Source organism: Ascaphus truei, chromosome 3 (genome assembly GCF_040206685.1).
Source record: "Ascaphus truei isolate aAscTru1 chromosome 3, aAscTru1.hap1, whole genome shotgun sequence".
In the NCBI taxonomy this organism is placed as follows: Eukaryota; Metazoa; Chordata; class Amphibia; order Anura; family Ascaphidae; genus Ascaphus; species Ascaphus truei.
Window position 1 is genome coordinate 144,501,640 of NC_134485.1, and position 21,255 is coordinate 144,522,894.

At 39.3% G+C, this 21,255-nt stretch overlaps 1 protein-coding gene across 10 annotated transcripts in view; it reads right to left on the bottom strand.

Moving 5' to 3' along the window:
- USP32 (ubiquitin specific peptidase 32) overlaps nucleotides 1-21,255 on the bottom strand; it is a 331,878-nt gene that overhangs the window by 143,714 nt on the left and 166,909 nt on the right. For 9 of the 10 annotated variants that reach the window (XM_075589607.1, XM_075589608.1, XM_075589613.1 and 6 more), the window contains one exon: nucleotides 2,528-2,659. In XM_075589607.1, the coding sequence (XP_075445722.1) occupies nucleotides 2,528-2,659 (132 nt within the window). Of the gene's footprint in view, nucleotides 1-2,527; nucleotides 2,660-17,728; nucleotides 20,221-21,255 lie in introns of those variants that run through there. The other variant, XM_075589617.1, reaches the window with a different exon arrangement.

The following is a 21,255-nucleotide window of genomic DNA, read 5'->3' on the forward strand; positions in this document are numbered from 1 at the left end:
TAATGTCAGACAATACTGCACCAATGACAGTAAAAAACAGAGAAAATACTGTGCGCTACTATCTAACCCAGAATTTAGAATATAAATATAGTGCAGTGACTAAACCACATAAATAAGTGACCAAGAAATAAATCACAATAACCACAGTGAGGGTGTATATATGAAGAAAATTATATCACATAACCGTGTATTTGTAGAGGCGTCTGCTGCTATAAACACAGGGGGTGGCTCAGCACCCCCCACACTCTAAGAAATGGAAACAAAAGAAACAGCGCACAACGCCAAATAGTGAAGCAAGTAATGCTATGTATTAGTAATTACAGGGTAATAAATCTGCGTACATCAAAACAGTGGAATAGGTGCATTTAGTGTGTTTCACACAAGTTACCACTCAGCAACTGTTGTCAGAAGAGTCTGCAGCTTGCTTCTCTCAGCGGGGGCGCTACGTTGGTTCAGGAGCAGGATTAATGTGCAAAACCCCTCATCCAGCAGTACATCGCTCCCAAGGGGATTTCCCTTTACAGCAACCACGCTCCGTTGCAGGTATTGGTGCTTGGTGGGACCGCTCGCGCTTCCAAGCCGTCTGGTGCAGCTCGTGTAGCTCAGCGAGCAGATCCACTGTACGGGGGTGAGACCTCAGCTCTGCAAGGGTATACTCGGCGTGCCACGTTGTCGCTCTGTCGCGGGATACTGCGTGATGACGTCACAGTCTCCGCAGCAGCGAGGGAACCGGCAGGGAGGCAGTCAAAGTCTCTCAAAGTCTCTCATATGCCCCAAATTACCACTGGGAGTAATACTAGCAGGGTGAAGCCAATGGCAATATTAAGGCACTAGATAAAAATCATCCAACATGTTTCGTAGAATAAACTCCCTGAAGTAGTTTATTCTACGAAACATGTTGGATGATTTTTATCTAGTGCCTTAATATTGCCATTGCCTCTATTGGCTTCACCCTGCTAGTATTACTCCCAGTGGTAATTTTGGGCATATGAGAGACTTTGAGAGACTTTGAGAGCCTCCCTGCCGGTTCCCTCGCTGCTGCGGAGACTGTGACGTCATCACGCAGTATCCCGCGACAGAGCGACAACGTGGCACGCCGAGTATACCCTTGCAGAGCTGAGGTCTCACCCCCGTACAGTGGATCTGCTCGCTGAGCTACACGAGCTGCACCAGACGGCTTGGAAGCGCGAGCGGTCCCACCAAGCACCAATACCTGCAACGGAGCGTGGTTGCTGTAAAGGGAAATCCCCTTGGGAGCGATGTACTGCTGGATGAGGGGTTTTGGACATTAATCCTGCTCCTGAACCAACGTAGCGCCCCCGCTGAGAGAAGCAAGCTGCAGACTCTTCTGACAACAGTTGCTGAGTGGTAACTTGTGTGAAACACACTAAATGCACTTATTCCACTGTTTTGATGTACGCAGATTTATTACCCTGTAATTACTAATACATAGCATTACTTGCTTCACTATTTGGCGTTGTGCGCTGTTTCTTTTGTTTCCACTGCACCAATGAAGTTGCTGCTTTGTGTATTTGTATGCAGGGCCACCGATAGGGGAGAGAGCCACGACAAGTGTCCCGGGTTGGGCGCAGCTCGGTCGGCCAGAACTGAAAGGTCAGGCACAACTTCTGTGTCCGGCTGCCTGGGCTCTGGTTGCCATTGGGCCCTGGCTCTCACCAGTTCCTGTGGAGCTCTTCCCCATGCCGGGCGTCTCTCTTCCGCCAGTGCGCCCCGAAAGCTGGTGTGGGGGAAGAGAGGCATGCCCAGCAGAAGGCTCAGTGCGGGAGAGGCACCCGCAGGAGCTGGGGCAGCAGAGACCACCAGCAACATGTATGTGTGATTGTACTTTGTGTGTGTGAAGGGGGGTTATTGTGTGTGAGGCAGAATGTTATATTTGGGGGGGGGGGGGTTATTGTAGTGTGTGTTTGAGTGTAAAATTGTATTTTATGTGGGGGTATTGTATTTGTTGTGGGTTGAGGGGGGTATTGTATAGTGTGCATCTAGGGAGGGTGGAATTGTATTGTGTTTGTGGGGAGGGGGTATTGTATTTGTGTGTGGGGGGTATTGTATTTATTTTCAGTGTGTGGGGGGTAATCTATTTATTTTGTGTGGGGAGGTAGTGTGTGGGTGTATTGTGTTTGTGTGTGGTCGGGGGGAGGGTAATGAATGTGAAGAGGGTGGGATTGAGTGAGAGGGGGTAATTAAGTAATAGCGAAGGAGAGGGGGATAGAGGAGAGAGGCGGTGGGATAGAGTGTGAGGGGGGCGAGTGAGTGAGCAAGAGAGGGGGAAGAGAGGGAGGGAGAGAGAGAAATGCATAGGTGGCTCACGACGTGTGAAAGGGGGTTGGGCTCGCAAGGCAGGCGACACAGGGGCGGGAGGGGCCTGGTCGAAACTGAAGTCCTGGGGCCCGGGAAATCTGTCGGCGGCACTGATAGTATGCACTTATACAGTGGACAGTACAGCCCACAAGAGGAAATATAACAAACATCACAACGTTCATGTTTTTAAGTGTTTACTTTTGCATACCTTCGCTCAAAGACTGATGAATAGGAGGTGAAATCAAAGGGACAAATGTTTCTAAATCAAATCGTCCAGTCCGTGACTGCGCCTTCAATAGCCAGTATCTCTTCTCCAGATCTATGATGTCCGATTCCTCCACTGACGAGGAAAGACAAAGTGGTCAATAATAATTACAGTACCTCGGCCATGTCACTGCATAAAAATAAAGGTCAAATTTACTTTGGAAAGTATGAAAAGGACATTAAATAACAAAAAGTTACATTAGATCAATGTGCCCTTAAAAAAATTTTTTTTTTTAGTAAGTCACACTTAAAAGCATCTTAAAGCTAAAACATCTTGGCTGTCAGGGTGAGACAAAGAGGTGGACACTAATAATTATATATCACCTCTAAGCTGCCACCACCCCAAATGGTTACAAAGTGTGCCATACGGACAACTTAGGCGAATTAGGAGAAACTGTTCTGACAATAATACCTTTCAGAAACAGTCCCTTTTTTTGCAGAATAGATTTAAAGAAAAAAACTATGAGGATAAGACTATTAAAGATGCGGTAGAAAGAGTAGGGGTTTTAGAAAGAAAGAACCTTTTGAGTGACAAAATTAAAACAAAGACTAATAAAAATTTTGATTTCTCTTTCGTCACAAATTATAATAGACAGTCAGAACGGATAACAAAAATAATCCGTAAACATTGGCACATTGTCAAAAATGATCCAATACTGGGAGATGTAGTTCCCGAACAACCAATGGTAATCTTTAGAAAGGCGAATACTTTAAAAAATAAGCTAGCACCTAGTGCCTTACCGAAAATTATTAATAAAGGGAATAGGTGGTTATCACAAATTAAAGGATTTTTTGGTTGTACAACATGTACGTCATGTAGGCACAGAGCAGATGACAAATTTGGATTTATGTCAAATATTTCAAAGCAAAAATTTCAAATTAAACAACATACTACATGTAAAACGGACTACGTGGTTTACCTTATACAATGCCCATGTGGGCTACAGTATGTAGGCCAAACCACTCGGCCCATAAGGACACGTATTCTTGAGCATATTGGTAACATTAGAAGAGGGGTTACCACCCATCTATAATCGCACCATTTTATTCTCAAACATCCGGGTGACACATCAGGCCTGAGGTTTACAGTCCTTGAACATGTGCTGCCCCATTGGAGGGGTGGAGACAGAACTGTTGCACTTAAGAAAAGAGAGAGCTTTTGGATTTTTTCATTAAAAACCTTAGTTCCCCAAGGCCTAAATGAGGATTTTGAATTGGGTGCCTTTCTCTAAATGTTTTCCAATTTATATTTGCTTAAATCCATCTTTGCAATCTGTTGTGTGCTCTTTTAATATTTGAGTGTCTAAGGTATCTCTTAGGTTTTGATAGTTAAGAATATAATTCACATTACTCATATTTATATTGTTTCTTCACTAATTCCCTTTTATTTCATATTTTTCGAGATTCATCAATCGTCGTCCCTTGTAATATACTAAGAGTCATTAAGATTAGGGATCGATATGTCTTTTATTTATCATATTTTAAATTATACTGATTTTGTGTATTGATACTTTTAATTTTAAATTTTATTAAAACTATGATTCTTTCCTTATAAATGTAAAGGAGAATCTTTTTAGTGTGTGGTTATTTTTTAGAGAATTGTATAAAATTTCTGCAATTGTATTGTTATTCCTGGCCAAATGGGGGATTTACTTCAGCTGCCCATGGTTAGGGATGTTTCATATCAGTTAACCTTTTGGAGGAGGGGTTATTGATTGTTTGAGTGGGTATATAAAGACCCTTTGAGCAGGTCACTGCTACTCCTGATGAAGACGTCATTTAGAACGTCGAAACGCGTAGAGCGTGACCCTACGATTGAGAGGGAGAGAGACTGCTGAGGGAGTACGTGACGTCATCTCCAACCGGCCGGAACACCGGAAGTGACGTATCGGTTCCTGATCGAGACACAGTCTGGCGGCGTGCAGCAGCAGCAGCGGCGTGAAGTGATCGTGAGATCACCTACATCCTATGCTGTTTATCCATTGGGATCCTGTAAGCCTTCAATTTTATTGTGTGTGGATAAATCGTTTGTTTTTATTCCTGACTCTGTGTGTGTCTTTCTCTGCTTGAGATTGCACCTCCTCCTACTGGCTTTGGTCTGTGACCATTTACCTTGCTGGTTATGCTTGTTTAAGCTTCATTCCAGCTCTCTGGGTATTATTTGGAAGCCATATCATTGCGTTCTTACAATATTGCACCATGTAGATTTTGTTTTATATTTAAGGTACCATCGCTCCCCTGGTTCTTCTGTGCTCAGGGTGAGCATCAGTAATGAATTTTAATTAAAAATCATCACAATGCATCACTATGTTCATTTGAGGTTATTCAGTGTACACTAACACTACTACTGATGCTTTGTAGCATCAGAAAAAAAAATACTAATAAAAAAATGACAATAACATTCTAATAATGTATGAATATTGAATAATACCAGTATAATTGTAAGACACTTCGACCACTGTAACCAAATACACACTTGCACTTTGTGGTTCTGCTCTCCCAGATCTTGAAGTAGCAGAATGTTCCAGATGATACCTTAAAATGAACATGCTGCAATAAAAACGAAGTTTAAGCGGGTTCAGTGACAGTGTTGATGGGGGCACTATCGCACCGACACTCCCTCGACATCAATGAGAGTTTCCATGCAAAAAAGTGTCCCCATCAGCACTACTGCAGTTTACTTAATATCTTTTTAACGCTCCGTCTAAAGCTTCTGTGAATTATCAAGCAGAGACGCAATAAATTGAGTTTATGGATCACTTCAATGATAACAAATGACTCCTTCTGCTTGCCCCTAAAGAACACCTTTAAATGCCATTACAGCAGAAAAGCACACTACCTGGTGAATAGGGGAGGTGGAATGGCTACAATGCAGTCTGGCAGTCTGTGTGTAGTTTCTCAAAGGAAATAAGCTTTGGGAGTCAAGAAAGGAGCCACTAGCTTATATGGTATCCATGTATCAAGGCAAAAGTGTTAAAAGGGGAGAGATGTATAGATATCTCAAAGTGACATTGTGAGGGTGTTTTTATTATCTGCTGGGGCTTGTGCAAGTGCGTATTTGTGTGCAGGATCTCAGTGAGACTTCTAATGAATAAGGTACCCAACTCACCAGTGCACCAATACTTTAGTTGGGCAGGGCTGGCTCTTGGGGAACACTGGGACGGTCCGGTGCCTAGAGCACTTCAGCATATTGGGGCAAACCCCACCGGGGTATGGCCACTGTGTTGGGGAGGCACGGTGAGGAGTTACGGCCTTGTGAGGTCTGCTAGGGTGTATATAATAAGTATCTTTATGCTGTGTATAGTAAACTGTTATTTTTTACACATGTGCATTCTTCATTGTCCTGTAACGGGGTCATTCCACACAGTAGAATCCCATTACAGGAGGAGGCGATACCGAACAATCATTCAGGTATACCCCAGGTTCCCAGTCGCGGAGACTCAGATCTCCTGTACGCCACAGGTATAGCACCCCACATATACCGTAGCCACACATCTCCCAGGGGGTGGGGGAAAATGCGCTACATGTATTTGTGTGTTGGGGTCCAGTGTGTGTGTAAATTTGTGTGCTGGGGCTAAGTGTGTATTAGCATTTGTGTCATAGGATTTAATGTGTGGATGTGTGTATTTGTCTGCTGGTGTTCAATGTGTGTGTCTATGTAATTGTGTGCTGGAGATCAGTGTATCTCTAAAGTGCACGGTGTGTGAAGATGGGAGTTTGAGTACTTGAAAGGTTTTCTCTAAAACACAGACAGTGGTTTACTTGTGCCATTGCCATTTAAGAGAATGGCTAAAGTATGACGTGTTTTAGTGAAATCGGGCCAAGTGTCCCTCTTTAGCGCTTTCAAATGTTGGGAGATAAGAGTTCTAAACCCTCTCTTCAGGACCCCTGGACCAGATTTTTGGGTCAACAAACCAAATGGCCTAATCATACTGTATGTCAATTAGTTGCAGTCGCTTGAGCACAAATGCATTGGATATTTTTTTTAATCTCCTTCAAGACATTGATTTTTAAAACAAATCTTTACAAAAAAAGTGAAGTTATGTGTATGCCATGATTGCATCTGAAATTCCTTTGACTCCATGCTGAGAGAACAGTTATTGCATTTTTTTAAAAACTTATTTTAAGAGATCTCTTCTCAAGAGATCCAACGTGGTTTTTATTTTTTAAATCCACCTCTCCATTTAGGAGATAGGCGTTTGAAATATTCAGTGTCCTGGAAGTCAAAATGTATCACTCGATGAGCCCAGTTCAGTCTGAGGTGACCTCAGAAGCTAGGAAGAAAATGACGATTTGTAAAAATAAAATAAAAAAAGGAGCAAGACAAGATACTAACATTATAGGCTTCAGGAGGCGATTGCTGCTTTAACTGAGTTGGATTAGCCCAATGTTTGGTGTTGCAGTTAACATCTACTACAGAATACCTCTAGAACAAGAGAAACAGGATTTCATATCCCAATAAACTGAAAGCAAGACATATTTATTGATTTTATCTTAAGTTCCTATAGTGACAAAGTTCTTAAAGGCGCTGTTTTATTAAGCTGTCCAATGTTGTTATTTTCTTTTAGTTATATGCTGTTGCTCTTTGGAGATATTTCATTTTATAAGTTTACTATTTTTAAATTGGTTAAGAGGGCAGAGGCTGTGAAACGGCTTATTTTTCAGACAACTCTTTTTTTTCCCCTTAAAAAAAAAAAAAATCTTCAAATGAACTACATCCAAACACAGGACTCTTATTATTGAAGAAGATAAATGTAAAACTACTGTACATTGTAATGATGGTCATGCCTAAAGGGAACACCCTAATTGACCTCCGTTTTGTTTTTTTACAGGATCGGAACCAGGTGTCCCCCAGAGCTGAACCGCGCTAATTTCAGCTCCGTGGACCTCCTGGTTCCCAAGACATTTACTGGTGAAGTTACTGGTATTGTGTCATGGTTTTTAAAGAGGAGTTCAATGGCCATCCAATAGGAAGTCACAACCAATTTTGTATTTTTCTATTGGCCATTTTGTTTCCAGAGTGAAATTTAAACCCAGTAACTTCACTTGTAAAATATTTCAGAAACCAGGGAGTCCTGAGAGCTGAAAACAGTGATTTTTTTTTTTTTTACTGGGGGGGATCCCCCTATAACCACCCTGAATAAAATGTGAGGTAAAATAACAAACAAGTAAGAGGAACTGCTTCATTAACATTGCCAAACACCCAATTCCAACTTTGGCGGAGGGGTGGGGGAAGGGGAGGGGCAATAGCTTATTCAAATTGGAATTTATTTTTTTTACCAAATTTACTGATCCATTCTTAAATTATTTTTTTTTTAAGATTTTAGTGGTTTCAAATGTGAAATAAATTCTAGCTCAACAACTAACATTTTTTCAACAGACATTAAAGTGGCCCCATTGCAACAATAGAAGCAATTGCTATGTTATAAATTGCTGTATTAGGTGACCACTGGCCCATGAAATTAAAGAGCATAGAATAAAGATGACTTTAACTAGGTACAGATTACATTCTCTATTAACAAAATGCAAATACAGATACTGTATTTACTGTCCTCCCCAATGATTTCCAATGTTAATTTGAAGGAAGAAACAGCCTGTAGGAGACAGAGGTTTGTTTTTCAATGTACTGGGAGGCTATGCAAGTTGAAAATCCATATACCTTAACATTGTATTTAAATATGTTCTTCTTTCCACTCAAGTCTGCAAAATAATTTAAATAGTGCTCATTTTTTTAATATTTGAAACTAGATATTTTTCAGGTTTGCACTAAACGTGCCCTCAAAAACTACTAAACGGAGTACTGAACGTACTAAAATGTTAAAATCCAGTGAAATACTATATGTCGGTGAAATCTGGGCATTGTGGACCAATAAATAGCATGGGGATAGAATTTATATCTTGCCTATTAATGTTTCTCAAAGATTTTTTCAGAGCAGGATGATTTATAAATAATACAAAATTGAAAGCAAGTCAAGATATGCAAATATATAATCGTCTGGGCTTGCTTTTTGATTGACAATCTATTTTGATTTTTACGCTTCAATTTCAATACGCTTTTCATTGTTTTCTATTCATAACACACTTTATATTTTTATAGGTGTCCTGATTGACTAAACTACAAAGTAGTTTACATTTTTTTTTTTTTTTTTATAGAGCTGCAGATATAAATTCCTATCCCCAACTAACACGAGCCAGGTAATATTTTTCACAAACTAATAATCTATACAATCCATTTATATGTGTAACGGGTATTCTGTATGGCCTGACCCACCCAATCTCACATTGGCCCATGTGGTCTAACCAGCCCCCATTACATGGTCGTGTCTGGTGGTGCACCTGTTGGCAACAGGATTCCTGAGTCTCCCGCATGATGGTGTTTGGGGATTGTCAGCCCAGACAGGCAGCTGAGGTAGTGTGTGCGAGTCCTACCTATATCCAGTGCAGCGCCTCCACCTCATCAGGATCCCTGCGTCCGCATGGGGATGGTTCTGATGAGGAACTCCTCTGTGGTGCCTTCCTCTGCAGAGTAATTCCAGACTCATACATGAGGGTATGTTTTATCAAGGACATCTTTATTGGCATGATGGTATGGGCAAGCTGCCCCTCACAGCTAGCAGCTCAGCCGCTCATCTCTCTGCTGCACTCCATTAGGAAGGTCCCTTCTCCTCTAATAGAGTTGCTCTCCACCTCTCCCCTCAGAGATTCACCAGCTTCTCTGTCTGCTTCTAGCTGCACAGACTCACAGCTCTTGCATCAGACCACTGCAACACTGTTGCAGACCTCCACATGCCTCTTACTGAACAGAGGCAGCACACCAACTGAACTGAACAGACAGGAAACTGAACTCCTAACTTTAGGCAGTGCTGTGCAATATATCAGCTCCAGAAAGACCCACCTCTTCTCTGTGTCACTAACAGGGGACACAGACAGGCTGTCACTTCCTTGGCTACTATCTTACACATCACCAGGGGTTGAGGGCAAACCTCCGTGATGACTACTGGCAATCCTGCATACTTACCAGGTTTACTGCCAGCATGAGATAGAGATATGTACACCAATTTTACACATGGCTACATTTGTAAAAGAACTGTATTTACATTTGCTTGCTAATGTGCTTATTATTCCTTAAATGTTTTGTAGATTAACTGTCCATAGTGTATAGTGTAGAAAACAGGAAGAACAGAACATGATTGGAAAAAGTCAGCACTCTGGTTGCTTGTCAATGACAACTAATAACTGGGCTAGAGCAAAAGGGCTGCTGGGAGAAAGCATAGTAACCTGAAAGATGACTGCTTGTGTTAGTGCAATTCTGAGATACTGAAAGCAGTCAGGATGTGCCGCTCAAGCAGTACGTGAGAGAACTGGACCAATGGCACCAGGCATAAGTAAACGAAGCAATTACTCAAGATTCCAAACAAGCTCATGGACCCAGGTAAAATCAGAATTCTTTTATTAAAATGTTATAGGTAATACTCAAATCTCACTCACTGGAGTAATTTGATTCTGACCCTTTTTGATCCCTTATGGGGTCAACAAATAAATCCTCTATAGAGGTTTTAATGCTTAAACTTTTAAGACCTCATATGGAAGCCATTAAAAAAAAATAGGGAGAAGAAACTTTGTGGTTATTGAACTTCATGAATAAGATCTGTGAAGTGTCGCCATGTGGGTTTTCTAAAATACTAAAACATACAAAACAATCTAATTAAAGTTGAATACATCATCACTAAACACATTACTGTATATTTATATTCAATCAACCTATATATAATTGCAGAATAAAGCATAGCCCTATACTAAAAAGCAAGTATCTCTTACCAGAAAATTTACATAGGAAATAATTTGGATATGTATTTTGTTATTGGAGAATATAATCTGGAGCTATTAATGTGAGATTTTTATTGTACACTCTTTATGGGGTACATAGAAAGTACTGCGAGAAGAAGAAAGAAGACAAACAAATACATAATTTGTTTTATACTTAAGGATTCTGGTTTTAGATTTTAAACGAAAAAACATTCCCAACTGATCATCTTGCCCTACCTTTTATAAAAATCTATTTTAACCAGGTATGAAGCATCATTTTCTATTGGATTAGACCTTTTGTAGCAGCCCAGCCCCAGATAAGACACAAACACAACACAAGGGGAGCACAGAAGCTTTAAAAAAAAGTGCACAATGAATACCAAATTCAAATGTGTCCCAATTGTTTCCCGTTGACACAATAAAAACGCAAGAAAAAGATTTTTTTAGTGCTGCGTAGATGAAGAACCCCTCAAAGTATTTGTGCTTAGGCCCTTAGCACCACTCCTAATTGCTAAACTTGTTAGCCAGAGGCAAGTCCATTGAAAAACTGTCAGCCACAGAGGTCTATTTCTTTGCAATGCTTTGCTATGCCCTCTAGCAGTGAAGAGGTTTAAAAAGCAGATGAGATTGAGGTTTGCATGTTAGTCTGTCTAGCAAAACAGTGTCATTTTACAAGACCATTTTTAGAATTAGACAAATGCAGTATGTTTTTCTGTTAAAAGGAATTTATTGCAATATGCTAGTGTTGTACTCTCCGAAGGAAAACTCAGGAAGGTGAATGCACGTGTACACAGATGGCAATAATCCATTAGAGCATCTTGCACCACATATGGTACCACAAGTGGCCTGTGTTACTAATTCTATTGCTACAGGAAACCTTGGCACATCAATCTGGATCTTCACAAGCTTGCAGAGAGCCTCGGAAATGTCTTTGCAGCATGTTATAGTAATTCTTTCCCTGCCTCAGCCTCTCCCGCTGTGTCACTTGCTAATACCTGAGAAGCATGTACATACAGTAAAAATGAACAGATGCATACAGTAGAAACATGCCTTTTGTGAAGGAAACCGTCAACACATACTGGTCAGAATATTTGGAAATCCAACAAAGAAATAACAAACAAAAGACCTCTTATAACTCATGTTGGGATATTTGTTTTGCAATTTACTTTAAACAAGGAATTTCTTGTTTAAAAAACAAACAAAACATCCTCTTGTAGATGTAAACTCCATCGCTGCTCGTGTTGTACCATGAGCAGTACACAATTTTCTGGTGTTTTTTTATGCAGATTCCCTCTCCATAGCTCCATTCCCAGAAGCTAGGGAAGAAATCTAAATGAGATATTAGGGGTTCCTCTTCTTTTTAGGGAAGCAGGAGGGGGGATCCAGGGCCATGTAATAGCCATCACAAATAATTAAAGGTGTGATAAATAACCCTTCTTTAGCTGTGGCAGGTTGTAATGACTTTCTCTAATAGCAGGAAAACATCAGGATCAATGAAAGTTCAGAGGTCTTTGGTTTAAAAAAATAACATACTGTAGGTTGTACCCAGTATGTTAAGTGCAATGGCATATATTACCACTGGTTTTTTTCCTATTATATCTACATGAAAATTGCATTCTCCCTTTTGCACTCTACGGAAACACAAATTATAGCAAACTATTTTATGTCTAGACAAATTATATAACCCAAGAGCTGCATGTCCTCGTTCAAAATGTGTTCTTCTGCATTCAAACGGAGTACCACTCGTTTTTTAATTGTATTTCGATCACTAGAAGTAGTAGAGGTTAAAATACCATTATTTAATTTTCATTCCGTAGATCGGTCTTGAGATATGAGCCGATTAAACTTACAGAAGATGCAAACCAAAAAAATTGCCTTTGACATTTGTTATCAATCTTTGTTACATAGATCTTAATTTTCTATTAATGCTTATAAATCCCTGAAGATGTGTGAATCTATTTATTCAGTTTTTTTTGGCATGGTAAAAATTGGTTTGCAGGTCTTGAAATAATTTCAACTGGGAGGAACTCTGAAGCTGGTTAGTTCAAATGTACCACAACCTGCAATGGTAGAGGGATTCACCAAGTTCCGGTAAAGGGCATTAGAGCTAGATCTGACGTTAACTACTAAACAAGTCAATAGCAGTTAATGCCAGATGTAGCTCTGATATCCCTTATTTGAGCTTAGGCGAATTAACACACTTTACATTGAAACATACCTACTAGAATTAACTATTCATATTGCATACTAGTGAATTCGTTTCTGCCTTTAATCAACCTGTCCACAACAAGTACTTGGAAAATGTACAAATTATAACAATTTTTAAAGAATACTGAAAAGATCAAGTAAATAGGACAAAAGAGAGGTCTCCCACAGATCCCTTTTACCACTGCACAAACAGGCTAATAGCAATAGTAGCAAGGATATAGTGCTCCTTGATATATATCAGAATAGGCAGTAGGGGAGACCCTGGTAGCCGCACCCAGTACTAGGAGTGAACAATTACCTAAAAAGGCCTAATAGGCAAAACAATAAACTTTTATTAAACATATATAATCACACTATAACGACGCAAAATCAGTAGGTAGTAAAAACATCTAAAACTCAGGTATGGGTGTATACAGGAGGTGAAATGATAGGTATGTAGCAATAAATCTAGTTCTTAAGTGGAACCCTCCTGATATGCTGCTCAAAATATGGGGGAGGTGTGTGAAGGGGATAAGGATGCCTAGTAAGTATGAGTGTAGCAGGTAATCCTATCAAATACAATGGCAGTATCCCCCTCCTAGATCAGAGGGGAGGGTGTATTGTGGTATGTATAAACTCACAAAAATATATAATAATACCAGAGAAAAGTACCTCAGCATGCATCAATGATTCAGTGATATTGGAAGTACCATAATTAGTGTGGTAGCGTGTGGTAGTGTTCTAATGGTAATACCGCCACCATATGGGTCATCAGCAGCCCACACTGTGAATCCCACAACTTCCAGCAGCTGCCTGTGCACATCACTGCCAAACTGAATCGCTGATAGTAACTCAAACTCCAGTAAACACTCTCTCCCTCCCTCCCTAGTATTGGAGCAGTCTCACCCGTAACCTCCGACAACGCGATGACGTCATCCCGACGTACGTTTCGCGCTCGGGGGCTGGCGCTTTCTCAAGGTAGGAGGTACCTACTGGCTAGTGGTGTCACTTCTAAATACCCGTCGGGCTGGGCGGGACACATAATCTCCCCAATCACACTCCAGTATGGTGATTGACAGCCTGGGGAACGAATCACAATGCTCGAGGGATTTAAAGGGAATAGCTATGACTTAACCCTAAACGTGCTGTGGCCAAAATAGCGGCTATATGCAGATGATTCAATATGATATACAGAAGATCAAATACACGGGTGATTAAGGTCCACAGTACAAAGTACTCCTTATCCCCTTCACACACCTCCCCCATATTTTGATCAGCATATCAGGAGGGTTCCACTTAAGAACTAGATTTATTGCTACATACCTATCATTTCACCTCCTGTATACACCCATACCTGAGTTTTAGATGTTTTTACTACCTACTGATTTAGCGTCGTTATAGTGTGATTATATATGTTTTATAAAAGTTTATTGTTTTGCCTATTAGGCCTTTTTAGGTAATTGTTCACTCCTAGTACTGGGTGCGGCTACCAGGGTCTCCCCTACAGCCTATTCTGATATATATCAAGGAGCACTATATCCTTGCTACTATTGCTATTAGCCTGTTTGTGCAGTAGTAAAAGGGATCTGTGGGAGACCTCTCTTTTGTCCTCCTATTTACTTGCTATGCCAGTACTATCCCTTTGCACCGGCTACTTTATTTGCTATCTGGTGAGCGGTATACTATCAGTTATTCTTACTGAAAAGACCAAGCAGAATTGTAAGTCAAATACATTGAGCTCAGCAAAGCTTTGGTATTTTAATCTTCCTTGGCCTGCTTTTGAGAAGAACGATTATTGAACATTTATTGGCTTATTGTAAAAACTCAACGGTAAGACAAGCAAAAATCGGAGAACTTCAATAAGCTCCTTTATTTTAAAAGGTAAAATCATTTTTACTAGACCCAGTAGTGATAATAAAAACAACTTTTTCTTATAATGTAAACGAGTACAATATTCATTTTAAGAGTGATTACATCTTTATAGGGAAGACTATTATATGGATATCGATATACATACACAGACATGCACACGTGTGTACATACATGTATATATACTGTGTTTTCTGGATTGTTAAGTGGAAATGCTTTCTTAAGATGAGGATTTAGGAGCTCTGGTACAACTCACTAGACGAACTGTCTGGTTGATAATACTCTAATATATGTAGCAACAAATATGTGGAAAATGGTCAGGTGGACTGTAAGTGGCACCTTATTTTTTTTCTGTACCTACAGTATGTAAAAGTGTTTTGGATAAAGAAATGTACATTCCAGATTTGAAGATGGGGGGGGGGGAGTGAAGCATTTACTCTAGTAAATAACTTATTGGATCTAAACATTGGCTTCAAACACTTGTGAATTATGAGATACAAAAACCAATCAAAAATGTTATATGGAAAGAAAATGACAGCCTTTGTCGAGTAGATAAAGTAGATCAGATAAAGTTTGATAAAAGCATAAGTGCTGCAGCACTTAAAACTCGGTCAATTACACATACAGTGGGACATTAATGGTTTGTAACATTTCCCACGTGTTAAAACTGAATCGCAAGTCATATTTAAGTGAAATATTATTTTACAATGGGAGAATAATCTACATTCTCTACTCCAATTAATTATGCAGATATTCACCTACCTACGGGAACGATTCTCGCTGGTTCACAACAGTAGAGACATACCATGCTCCAAACATTTTATTAAGTTGTGGTATGTGGTACAAGCCACCATGATACATTTTATAGCCCACGGTAGTAGTACCTCCCTTCAGAACATTGAAATGTCTTTGCAGACACTAAAACTGCATATTAGCCATCGTGCTGTCACTTTCACACTGTAGGAAGAGTGCACGGAGGCATGTAATCGTTTAAGAATATTAAGGAACTGCTTAAAGTGACGTAGACAACAGAGAAGATAAGACGATAATACACAGCATAGATGCAGACTAAGCCACAGTAGAAAATGTAATGACTAGCCTAGTGATTTCCAAAATACTTAAATCCCCCTTCCTTTATATTACTTGATCTAAGGAAGAGGGAGGACTCACAAAAGCTTGTCTTATAATAGCTACTGTTAGTATATATATAAAAAAAAAAAGTTATCACCTAATACTGAAGTACTTTTTAGTAAAAAAATGTTTTTAAACAGTTGCACATATATAGAAACCCTATTACCTTAGACACGTGCAATGACTGAATGACAGCTTTGTCAAGGACTAGATCATCTTTCTACAATCTGGTAAAGTAGCGTAAAACATTTTGTTTTTCAACCGAAAAACAAGCCTCGTTACTTATGATGAATTGAATAAAGTAAGAGTTAACATTTTAAATAAGCATTCCAAGCTGCTTTTTATATATTTATTTCCCCTTTAATATGTGCTTCAATACAATCCACAGAATGATAAGTAATTAGCTAAGTTGCCGATCGATCTGTTCTCCTGTAATCGATTGGTGAAGATTTGGAAGATGTACAGTTCTGTGGGGAAGATCATGTGACCAGGCAGTCACTAGGTACAATTGGTGCACTGTTAGTCTGAGTCCATAGAGACTTCAGCCATGCGGAGGCGGAGGGAAAGCGGGTGCTTTCCCTGGCCTTAGTTCGCGCGCCGTCCGGGGCCGTGTCGGGGGGCGGGCTAGTGACGTCACAGGGCTGGTTCACCCTCATTGGGCGAACCGCTCACAGGACCGGCCCTCCGCTCCCGTTCTCCGCATTCGGTTTCTTCAGGAGTGATTTGCTGACTGATTCTAAGTGTCTTATATACACAGTACTACATACCCATTGGTTACTAATGATTAATTAATCAACAAGCACTGGCCAAAGCTAATGATACTCCCAGGGAATCTATGCTTATCCCAACTCCAAAGAAACCCATTGAGAATGACATTCTGCAAGTACCCTTTATTACGCAGTATAATAAAGATGCTGGTAAAATTAACAATATTTTGAATACACATTGGTCAGTTTTAAAAAACGATCCTATCTTAGGGGAGCATCTACCTGATAGAGTTAAGATGGTTTATAAAAGAGCAAGAAACATTAAAAGCTATCTATCCCCAAGTGCTCTGAAAAATACTGCAAAGAGATGCTCAACATGGTTAGACCCCCCAAAAGGTTTTTATGAGTGTAAAATGTGTACTGCATGTCAGCATAGTTCTAAATTGGTTCAAAGTTTTAAATCAAATGTAACCAACAAATTATATAACATAAAACAACATCTGAATTGTCGATCAAACTTTGTAATTTATTTGGCCGAATGCGAATGTGGTCTACAATATATTGGTAAGACCACTCGCCCGCTTAGAACGCGTATATTAGAGCATCTTAGTAATATAAAACGGAAACTCACAACTCACAGTGTTTCCAATCATTTTCTAACAGCACACAATTCTAATCCTGCTAGTTTTTCCTTTAAGGCCATAGAACAGGTGATGCCTCACTGGAGAGGGGGCAATAGAGACCTAACTTTGATTAAAAGAGAATCCTTTTGTATGTTCGAACTGAAAACTATTGCTCCATTTGGATTGAATCTTGAGTTTGACATTAAACCATTTTTGTAATCCATTCTAATTTTGCTTTCTTATCTCCCTATTAGAATGCCTCCTTCACTTCTGTTCGTTAGAATAGGTAGTCAGATTAATTAATTATATCTCTTGTTGCTTGTATAGAGTGTTTTTATCGAGTATTTAAAAAAAAATTTACTTTATAGAATTTTCTAACCAATTTTGTACTTATTAATAAATTTATACACTTTTGGAGTTGCACATATGTCTTGATGTGTGACTAATAATTCACTATTATATGTATTGGAGCTTAACTGTTTTAATATCAGCACGGCCATTACCCGATTAATTAATCATTAGTAACCAATGGGTATGTAGTACTGTGTATATAAGACACTTAGAATCAGTCAGCAAATCACTCCTGAAGAAACCGAATGCAGAGAAACGCATAGAGTGACGCTGACCAGAGAGATCCCTAAGCGTTTTGAGCCCCAGCGAGCGGATGATGTCACTTCCGGTTTCCGTGAGACGCACCAGTGACACGCACGCCGAGACACAGGGGAGGCAGAGAACACACGCTTCACTTGCCGAGATCCAGTTCGCAGGATCTATATGCTTTTATATTTTCATTACCATGTGAGTGTATCCCTTACCACTTACTTTTATAAATTGTCAATCCAGTCTGCACTATGTCCGTTTCTTTTATGATTAAGGTCTCCAGAAGCTCCTTGTGATTACCATCCTTGGTGGGCTGTGATTCAAAGATACCTTTATGTGAATATCACTCACTATATGTTTGTGAGTATTTTGCACACAGACTCCTACATTTATATTTATTCATTATTTATCACGTATATTGCACTATCAGATTATTTTTCTGTTTTACATGGTTTGCGCTTCCCGATGACCTACACCTCTTCACTCTGCATGGGATCGTGAGAAGGATCCTTAACTGGGTTATAGCAGCATCCATACCTGTTTGTATTGGTATCACTTTTTCACTATACACAGTAAAGATTGGGCTTTAGGCAGGTTGTATTATATTTGGTTATCCTAGAGCGCCATTATTGATAAGTTAGTTTGTTTCACTTGTACCCCTTCTCTCCATTATCTAGGCTGCACTAGTTATCACTTATACACAATTGTGCTTTGAATGGCTAGCCCAAATGTATTTCAGAATAGATCCAATAGAAGTATTAATTTGGACACTTATTTCAAGGATGCTAATTTATCTTTTAAAGATGATCAAGAGCAAATTAATGCTACTTGTATTAAACTAGAGCGTACTCTATTAAGAGATACTAAAAAATGGTTAGACCTACTGTTCTTTCGCAAATATGTGGAATATAAAATCATTCCAAGAGGACTAAGAGTCCAAAAAAATCCATCTATGGACCTTAGCGATGAAGAATTTTTAACGAAATGGTATAGTGCACAAGACGACTGTTCTTTTAATTTAATTAAATTGATTATGTCGCAACAAGAGAAACACCTCACGACATTAGATAAAGAAATAGAGGATCTAAGACTTGAATTGGGGTCATTAGAAAATATTAAAGACTTTAATGAGAGAGATGCAAAAATGCAAAAAAATATTGACAACTTCAAAAAAGAAGTGATAGAAATCAAACTGCAGAAATTCAGGAGAGACCAAGACGACTACGCAAAAGGCATACAGTAGAAAGAACTTGGAACAAAAATTCCAAAAAAGGCCTGAAAGCGCAGTCTGTCTCTGACCCTCCTGAAAAAAGTATACCATTAACTAATAATAAGGATACTTCATATAGAGGGAAATTTGCATACAATTACCCAAAACATCATGCAGGTTTTCTGCCCCAAGTCTTAATTAAAAAATCAGAAGTAAAAACCCAAAATATTGGAGGAAAAGCAAAAGAGAAAACAAAACATATAGAAATTAGTGACATTATAGGTATATCAAATAAAGGAAAGCCTAATATAAACAATGAGGCAATACCTAAGGAAACACCAAAAGAATCACTTCCTTTTTTGGAACAAAGGGGGTGTATGAGTTCATGGGAAACCAGGAATCCATTTCACCCCTTAGAAACCCCAAGCACCTCTTCAAAACCAAAAAACAAAAGACGCATGTCAGAGGGAGACGAGGGGGCAGAGTGCATAAAAACAAGAAAACTAAAATAGCCTCTAAAAACATTTTTAATATAAGTCAAAAAACCCTTACAGAGTGCCAAAAAAGAGTGATTAGTAAAGGTCTGACTTTTGCCCCAACTACGGGACCAAGTAAATTTGGTCTCTATATAGATGCTCATAAATTCATTAGGTCATTGACCCTCAAACGATTTTTTCTAAATAAAGATGCTGTAACTAAAAATTGGATAGATGATAGTACCAATGATATTGACAAACAATTAATACCAGAGTCCAATATTGGGGAATGTGTCCATTCTAAATTCAAGCCCAAATCCAACTTTTTTCCAAAGTTTGCGAAAGGTAACCACCTAGAAGTTTTCTTTCAATTAATTACTAAGGACTTAGAAACTCTATGTGCTAACAAAACTAGGTATCATACCAATTTAACAAAAGTGGAAAAACTAGCACTGGATGAACTCTCAGAAGATAAAAACATTGTTATTAAGCCAGCAGACAAGGGAGGAGGGGTGGTGATTATGGATCATGATTATTATATGTCTGAAGCCAAAAGGATGTTGGGTGATATAAAAACCTACCAAAAATTATCATCTAACCCCTCCACCATGTACAAAAAGGAATTGCAAACTCTCCTGGAGGATGGAAGAAGGCGGGGAATATTGGAAGAACACGAATTCCAATTCTTAAATGTGGAAGATCCAATATTTCGCGTCTTCTATTTCCTACCAAAGATACATAAAGATCTTACACATCCCCCAGGACGGCCAATAATATCTGGCATTGGGTCATTAACGGCCAATTTATCTGAGTTTGTAGACAGTTACCTACAAGGAATTGTTAAAAAACAAAAATCGTATCTGAAAGATACACGTGACGTTATCCTAATGCTAAGAGAGATCCAGTGGCAAGATACCTATATCTTAGTTACCACAGATGTCACGGCTCTGTACACATCAATAAGACATGATGATGGGTGCAGAGCCGTTAGACATTTCTTGGAAAAAGAAGACAAATTCCCTAAAATACAAATTGACTACTTGTGGATTGTATAAAGTTCATCTTAAGTAAAAATTTCTTTTGGTTTAGTGATATGTATTATCTACAACTCTGTGGGACCGCCATGGGGACCAAATTCGCGCCCAGTTATGCTAATCTTTTGATGGCCATGTGGGAGGACCAATATATATGGTCTTGGCCTGGATTGGACGCGAATTTGGTCACATGGCGGAGATACATAGACGACATTATATTCGTCTGGAAAGGCACCCTGGGAGACCTCAACATGTTTCTAGAGTATTTGGATATGAATGAACTAAATCTAAAGTTCACATCCACCATCAGTAGCTCTACTGTCAACTTCCTAGATCTTACCATATATTCAGAAGGCGGCTCAATTAAAACTAAAAATTACTTCAAAAATGTAGATGCCAACAATTACACATTACAATCTAGTTGCCACCTTAATAAGTGGATAACTAATATCCCATATGGACAGTACCGTAGGCTAAAACGTAACTGTACTGACAACCATATATTTGAAGAACAATCTAACATACTTTCTAGGAAGTTTGCAGAGAGACATTATAAAGAAGAAGTTGTCAGACAAGCACTGGCCAAAGCTAATGATACTCCCAGGGAATCTATGCTTATCCCAACTCCAAAGAAACCCATTGAGAATGACATTCTGCAAGTACCCTTTATTACGCAGTATAATAAAGATGCTGGTAAAATTAACAATATTTTGAATACACATTGGTCAGTTTTAAAAAACGATCCTATCTTAGGGTGCATCTACCTGATAGAGTTAAGATGGTTTATAAAAGAGCAAGAAACATTAAAAGCTATCTATCCCCAAGTGCTCTGAAAAATACTGCAAAGAGATGCTCAACATGGTTAGACCCCCCCAAAAGGTTTTTATGAGTGTAAAATGTGTACTGCATGTCAGCATAGTTCTAAATTGGTTCAAAGTTTTAAATCAAATGTAACCAACAAATTATATAACATAAAACAACATCTGAAGGAGGCGCATGCGCGAGGCTGGAGCGGATGGTAGCATAAAG